Raw genomic sequence first — 8,108 nt, 5'->3', positions numbered from 1 at the left:
GTCCCCGGAGAGGTCAGGTGTGGAGTGTTCAGTTGGACTTGAGTGCTGGTCAGCAGTGGCCAGGATGGCATCCATGTGCTGATGCTGTGCCATGCTCAGGTGATGGTCTGCAGTGATAAGGAACTGAAGTGTTTTCCTGGATTCCGTGTTTCTTGAACTTGGTGGTAGGCACAGTGCTGACAGCATTGTGGGCTACCATTTGTGTATTTGCTAAGTTTCTTCTTTTGTAAACTTGACAGATAAAGTTTCTGGGTAATCAGTTTCTCATGATAAGTAGCACTCACTGAAGAATTATAAAATTTAGTATTGATGTTCACTTTATTTTTTATTTTTTTAATTTATTTTTTGATGTTCATTTTAATGTAGCAGACCTTGTATGCCCTCAGAAATCAGTTTTGTATATTAATAATGCTTTATTGTGGGTTGTCAAAAGGTGATAAAAATGAAGAAAAGTACTTTTGAGGTTCTGAGACTGCAGGATTGAAAAGAAACGTATTCCTATAAAAGTAGGATTTCTTTGTTTCCTTTAAGCATTAAGAAAATCCATTTTTAAGGAATTAAATCGCCAGTTTTGTTATCTTTGGTAAATATATACCTTTAAAAAGCTGAGTAATGGTTTTAAGCTGATTAATTACACTTGATTTTTAAAAAATAAGTCTTTTAAAATGATTTCAAATACTGAATTAATGATTATTTGTGCTTGTTTTGGATCTGTATTAACTATTGCTTTATCTTTCCATTTTTCAATTTAATGAAGTTAATCAGTCTTTTATGGTGCTCTTGGTTAGTGTTTTTATCTTCCCTTATCTATAATTCAATGAGAAGTGTAATTTTTAAAAGCATTGCATTCAGACAAGGGTATTTATGCGAGTTTCAGACAGAAGCTTAGTCATAGCCATTGAATTCAGTGAACAATTTGAATTATAAAGGGTATGAACCATCTTTAAAATGTAAATGCATGGCTGTGTCTTCCAGCAAGTCAGGTTTTACAGTCCATACATATTTGTTAAATATTAGTTGTTGAATGAATAAAAATATTAAGATTAAAAATTGCAAATGCAAAATGGAAACAAAACATTTTATTGCTCTATAAGGTATTTTCTGCTTCATGTATTTCATTCTGAATTACATTTCTTGGTGGTTCTGTGTTAACTTTGATTTAGTTCACATCCTGCTATATTTGCATAACTATCTCCACAAGGGAGTCCTCCTGAGTGTTTCCCTCCTATGCTATGGTAGTCCCCACTCCTTTTCCATGGGGCATTTGTTCCATGATCCCCAGTAGAAGTCTGAAACTATAGATAGTACTGAACCCTATACCTACTTGTTTTTTCCTACACGTATATATCTGTGATAAAATTTAATTTGCACATTAGGCACATAAGAGATTAACAACGGTAACCAATAATGAAGTAGAATAGTTATAACAACATATTGTAATAAAAGTCATGTGACTGTAGTCTCTCTCAAAATATTTTATTGCCCTGTACTCACCCTTCATCTTGTGATGATGTGGGATGATAAAATGCCTGTGTGATGGGATGAAGTGAGGTGAATGACATAGGCATTGTAACAGGGTTAGGCCATTGTTGACCTTCTTACTGTGTGTCAGGAGGAGGACTGTGTGCTTCCAGACTGCAGTTGGCCACAGGGAACTGAAACCACAGAAGGTGAAATTGTGGTTTAGGGTTACTGTTGGACCTTCTTGTATGACTTGGCTCTCAGCATTTGTTGCATTGAGTTGCCGTTTTGTCATCTTTTAAAAACCTCTTGTATTTTTTGAAAATGCCTCGAATTATCTAATTGTAGTCATCTTAGCCTCAGTACTTATTCACTGCCTTTCAGCTGACAGCCTTATGTTTAAAAGCATGATCTTAAAAGTTTGTATACCGGGTACTGTGCCAGTGAAGAAGAACTGATTCACTGTGTGAGGAAAGGCTTCTTGGAAGTGCTGACATTTGAAGTGAGCTACAAGGTTGAGTACTAGGCAGAGAAGGAAAGGTGAATGAGGCAGACACAGCATCTGGTGTGGAAGGAGGCCTGTAGTCAGCTACAGCCACATGTGGCCTCTGGGGAGGGGAACACCTAGATGTGAGTTCTGTTCTGCACAACACTGTGGTGCTGCAGATTATGTGACTGGCAGAAAGTGCTGGGGCCTCAAGCTGAATTTATATAGCTGGAAATTTTGGTAATTTATCATCTTCTCCCTTAAAGGTCAAATTAGTTGTGTTATGTGGGACTAAAAGAGTTTCAATTCATGAGGCACTATTATTATTTCAGAAAAATCTCCATCAAAATAGTTTCTCGGGGAAGAAAAAAACTTTTTAACCACAAACACTTGGATTTAAATAACATGAAATGAATTAACTGAATCTCAAGTACTTCATATTTGTGGGAATTTAAAAAAATTTTTTTTACGTTTATTTTTATTTACTTTGAGAGAGATATACAGAGCAAACAGGGGAGATGCATACAGAGGGGGAGACAGAATACCAAGCAGGCTCTGCATTGATAGAACCATAAGATCATGACCTAAGTCGAAATCAGGAGTCAGACGCTTAACCGACTGAGCCACCCAGGGGCCCCTCTGAGAATTAACTCTTAAACAGCTTTGTAATGTTTTTTTATTTTATTGGCATTGCTTAGTAAGAAAAAGATCATGGTTTGGTCTTCCCAGTTTCATCTGCCTCTCAAACACAGTTGTCCAGCATGTTTTTTGTATACATTGAGATGTTTCTTGATAGTGTCACTTGATAAAGGTTGCCTTTTCAACATGGCTGCCACTTTTAACCCCACACAAATTTGAGTCACATCTTTACACAGCATAGTTGTCCCAGTTTCCCACTGTTAATTGAGTTTTACCTTTCAACAGGATTTTTGAAACTGACCTGACACGGTTTCATTTGCTTATTTGGCTAAGCAGTGCTATGTGGTGGTCGAGCACTTGTACTTTCGGAGCTGAGATTGAATCCTGGCTTGGCTACTTACTACCTTTGTAGCTGGGAGAATTCTCTCTCCTTGCCTTAGTTGGTTGTAATTTAGTTGCTTGGTTGTAAGTGGGGATAATTATATTACCTAGTTCATAAAGTTGGTGTGAGGCTTAATGCTTAATACATACAAAGCTCCTAGGTGCTTTGTGTGTAGGAGGTCCTTTTAAAAAAAAAACAAAAACAGACTAGCCCAACTTTTAATTTCTCTCAAATACCTGTGTGCTAGTAATTTTCTTTCTTTTTAATTATTATTTTCATTACCTTCTTCCTAGTTAAATTGCCCTCTTTTTTTTTTTATCTTCAAAACAGTATTTATCTTCAGTGTATGTGATTGGGTTTTAAAAATTATCCCAAGAGTGATGGTTTCATGGAGTTAATGCTTATAGGTTTCTTTCTGAAGAGATACTGAGGTTGAACATCTCTTTACATCTCTACATGGATAAAAGCTGTGTTACAAATTATCATCTAAGTTCATTCTGTTCTCCAAAGATTGGCAGTGGCTTCCTCTAGGCTCACTAATTCTGATTCAAGTGGTGCTTTCCTTTCCTTTCCCTCATGGTCATGGTAGTGAACCTTGGGAGTAACCTCAGGTCATTTGATCCTTCTGAAATTTCAGGTTCTGGATTTCCTTTAGGAACTTGCATTTTTCACTGATACCAAATCTTCACATAAAATGTTCCATTTTCAAGACCCATCTGTCATTCTAATTGAAAATATGCCTAGTTGCAAATGCCAAATAAAACAATAATAGCTTGTTAGGAGTGCCTGGGTGGCTCAGTCAGTTAAGCATCCAGCTCTTGGTTTTGGCTGGGGTCATGATCTCACAATTCTTAGGATCGAGCCCTGCAATGAACTCTGCACAGACAGCATGGAGCCTGCTTGGGATTCTCTCTGTCTCATTCTCTGTCTGCTCTTCCCCTACTTGTGCTCTCTCTCTCTCAAAATAAATAAACTTAAAAACCTTTTCAGCAGGTTGAAAACACTAAAATCACAAGTTATTTCTACTTAGCTGCTCCTGTAGTATTTTTCAAAATATAAAATTTTTTTAATGTTTATTTTTGAAGGAGAGAGAGACAGAGTGTGGGTGGGGAAAGATGCAGAGAGAGGGAGACACAGAATCTGAAGTAGACTTCAGGCTCTGAGCTGTCAGCACACAGCCTGATGTGGGGCTGGAACCCATGAACTATGGGATCATGACCTGAGCCAAAGTCGGATGTTTAACCAACTGAGCCACCCAGGCGCCCCTCAAAATATATTCCTTGAGATATTAATATATTTTACGTGAGAAAGGACTCTAGTCAAAAATATATTTTGGAAATAGTAGAACAAACAACATTCAACACACAGTTTTCATTTTACTGTTGAGGGATTTTCCTTTTTTTCTTTTTTTTTTTTATGTTTATTTATATTTGAGAGAGAGAAACAGAGTGCAAGCAGAGGAGGGACAGAGAGAGAGGGAGACAAAATCCAAAGCACGCTCTAAGCTCTGAGCTGTCAGCAGAGAGCCTGACACAGATCTTGAACTCCCAAGCCATGAGATCATGACCTGAGCTGAAGTCAGAGGCTTAATCGACTGAGTCCCCAGGCACCCACCCCAAGACTTTTCATGTGCCATTGTGAGTTCCCACAGGGAGTGTATGATGTGCGGTAGATCCCAAATACATTTACCCATGGGACGCGTTCGTGCAGTTACGGCTCTTCAGGAAACCCTGAACTGTACTGGCGTTTCACATTCCTCTCACTCCATGGTTTTCTCTCAGTCCTTTGTGGTCTAGCCTCAACACTGTTCAGAGTGATTTTTGTCCTTCGTTAGTGTCTCAGACACCTTCAGAGCTTTTGATGATCATGAATTTCTACTAGTAGGTGTCTCTGGGCCTTCTCTGACCCTTATACGTGTTCTTGCCTTGGTTTGGGATGTCCTTCCTCCATTACGTCTTCTCTGAAAACCTTTCCCTGATGTCCCCAGTGATTTACTGTGAATTTCTCCCCTGAGTAATGTGAGATCATACAGCCAGTTAATTCATTGAACATATTTGTTGAACATATATACATTCTGTGAGACTGGAAGTTACTAATATTAAATTGATTGAAGTTTTTGGAGTTTAATTACATTTTTATATTTATCTTTGTCTTTTTATTTTCTTTCTCCAGTGTTCTTTTAAAGATGACAACATCCGTTCCTTATTAAAACCTTTAGAACTGGAACTACAAAAGACAGTCCATACGTACTGTGGAAAAATTTACAAAATATTTATCAAACAGCTAACAAAAAGCATACAAGATCGTTACGATAGACCACCAAAGGAAAGGTGATTCTTGGTGACTGCCAAATCAAATGAATTAAAACAACAAAATATCAGGGGATATGTGTGAAGGAATAGTTTTGCATGAAGTGTTCAGGAAGGAATTGTTCATCTTCAGAATAATTATTTTTCCTGAAGAAGTTAAATGAGCAAATATTCATGTAATGAAGAATAAGTTAAAGTATTGGACCCCAACAAGAAAACATTTTTGATCTCTGATGTTTTGTAATGTTATTTGCTGTCATTCCAGTATTGATGAAAACATTGAGTGGTTGTAGCCTACAGACTTTGCTTGACTCTTCTCAAGTAAGTAAGAACAGTAGGGGTGTATGGATGGAGAAAATGTACCTCATACACAGTGAAAACACTCAAACTGTGAGTATAGCCGTAGTTCTGTGTCAGCACTAACCTCACTTTAAATGTATGACACGAAGTTTACAGGAACAGACATGTTCTGTTTCTAAAGCAATGTGATGTAACCGGTGTAACCATTGACAATCGATGTGTGCCTTTATACATTTCATCTCTGTTTTAAACTGTTTCTGTGACAATCATGTTTAAAACTAGATTATAAGTAAGCTGCACGTTTAAAACTGAGCTGTATCAGAAAGTGGGAAAACCATAAAAATGTTGGGAGTTTTAGTCTCTGTGTGTTTGTGAAATGTAATAGTCACATTTATATATGCTAACCTGTCTTGCCAAAACTCAAATCTGAGATTGTTAAACAGATATTTTTGGAAATTTTCATCACTTTAAGTGAAAATTTTCAGCTTTACTGGGCATTCTGGAAGCAAAAGATCTGCTGATCATAAAGTGAGAACCTAACTAGTATACTTCTCTGATTGTGGAAAATATGATGGACCAAAATGCATAAGCTGTGTACTTCCTGTGAACAGTAATCTTAGTTACAATGAAGCAGGAAAACTAGTGGTCCATTTACACTTTTTTCTTCTACCTCAGAATGGCTTTGCAAGATACTTTTGAAGAAGCAAATGTAGAGAACCTCACTTTAAGTCAGTCAGACAACGTTCATCAATGATTTACATTAAGAAGATTGTTATATCTGAGTATAGAAAAGGTAGTTTTGATTGGGTTAATGTACATATATCTTCCTTATTTGAACATCACTTAAGACTTTTTTTAATCTTGAAGATAAGAAAAATACTATTTCTCTTAGTGTTCTTGACTACTCCCTAATGTAACTGTAGATTCTGAGTACTTAGCATGTACTGTGCTGCAGCATATGTCTCATTTTACTAAGTACTACATGGTTATTCTTTTCCACTTTTGCTATTTTAATACTTAAATAGAGAAGGGAAAATCATGAAGGAAAAAAAATACAACTTCTGTGAAAATAGTTGTGATTGGCTTTATAAAGTTAGAGCGCCCTCTGTGGAAACATGGAACATGCAGATAGACATAGTCAGTGCGGTCATCTTGTCTTTTTCAGTTCAGTCAGGGGACAGATTGAGAGACGAAGGTGTAAAAACGACAAATTAGAAGTTAATAACCAGCCCAACATTCTTCGAGCAGATGCGTTTAGAGAACACAATCTGTATGTCCTTGGCAGAATGCCATGGTGAATATGAGAACTTGTGAACTGTGCTGAAATTGAGTTTCTTGAGTAGAAAATGAGAATCGTAGAATTTTGAGGTTTGGAAGGTACATACAAGATCATTTCTGATGGCCCTCGAGAGGGAGAGAGAACTTCATCTGTCTCTAATAGACTCTCGTGGGAAGCTTATTGAGTGTCGATCCCTGGGCTTCACTTAAGAGCCTCTTGTACTCTTGTGTCTAGGATGGGGTCTGCAGATGCTTTTTTAGTGAAGAGATTTAAAAATGACACAAAAGTAGAACAGTACAGTGGTACTCATTGCCCAGATCAAACACTTACAATATCTTATCGATGTTTGCATTATCCATCCCTCTTTTCTTTGCTGAAGTATCTTAAAGAAAATCTCAGAAAGCCTGTTATTTCACCACTGTGAGTACTTTGGTAACTACAATGACATCGTACCTCCTTCGACTTCATTTGCTATCCATTCCTAAGCAAATTTCCTTAATTGTCAACAATGTTAGAATTAGGGTACAAAAATAAGTCATCTTACGATTCTATTTTTAATAAGTATCTCAGGTGATTTTGATGTCAGCTAGTTTGGTAACTATTGGGAATCATTTTGCCAACTTGAAGGTTGAAGTTAGGATACCATAATTCTTGGTACAGCTGGATTATAAACATTCTGGAATATTAGAGGAATTGGGGTTATTGATAAAATAGGAATTTATATTATTAGTAAGTTTCTTAGTTTTAATTTCCTCAGTGAACAGGGAACCTCTGATAGAGTAGGTTGGGACTGTAGAGTGTGGTCATGATTTAATCCACCTGGACTGTATACTGTGGTCTCATGTAGTGACTTATTTACACTGTCACACACTCCATAGTGTAGATCAGTTAGAAGGTTCTTCATCTGGTTTATTCAGACCTGACTTAATTGGGCATTTTACCATAAATTGGGGTATGGTGAAAACTTTCTACTTTAGGGACTATATTTACCTAAAACTTAGGCTATTGCAGAAAGTTCATAACAATAGTAAAATAAGTTTTCTGAATTTATCTTTAGATAGGGTAACTTTTTCTTTGAGAATTCTTAAGAAAGGCGGTTCTCAGCATTAACGAGATTAAATTGTAGAACAACTTAGAGAACATATTATATTTCTTAAACAGTATATCTATGCATTTTATATAAATTACATTATATATTCTTTGAGTCTTTGTGTTAGAACAATTCTGACCTCAGAATGTTCTCTGGGCTAC

The 8,108-nt window shown here is 36.7% G+C and overlaps 1 protein-coding gene across 1 annotated transcript in view; it reads left to right on the top strand.

Moving 5' to 3' along the window:
* Positions 1-5,935, top strand: part of GXYLT1 (glucoside xylosyltransferase 1) — a 39,391-nt gene extending 33,456 nt beyond the window's left edge. The window contains exons 7-8 of the mRNA XM_077753203.1: positions 5,142-5,299; positions 5,544-5,935. Coding sequence (XP_077609329.1) covers positions 5,142-5,299; positions 5,544-5,571 — 186 coding nt within the window. The 3' untranslated portion in view covers positions 5,572-5,935. The remainder of the gene's footprint in view (positions 1-5,141; positions 5,300-5,543) is intronic.
* The last annotated feature ends 2,173 nt before the right edge of the window (positions 5,936-8,108 follow it).

This window comes from Crocuta crocuta, unplaced genomic scaffold (assembly GCF_008692635.1).
Source record: "Crocuta crocuta isolate KB4526 unplaced genomic scaffold, BGI_CrCroc_1.0 scaffold30, whole genome shotgun sequence".
NCBI classification, from domain to species: domain Eukaryota; kingdom Metazoa; phylum Chordata; class Mammalia; order Carnivora; family Hyaenidae; genus Crocuta; species Crocuta crocuta.
Note: the sequence above shows the minus strand (reverse complement) of the source record. Positions and strands in the feature narration are given on the sequence as shown.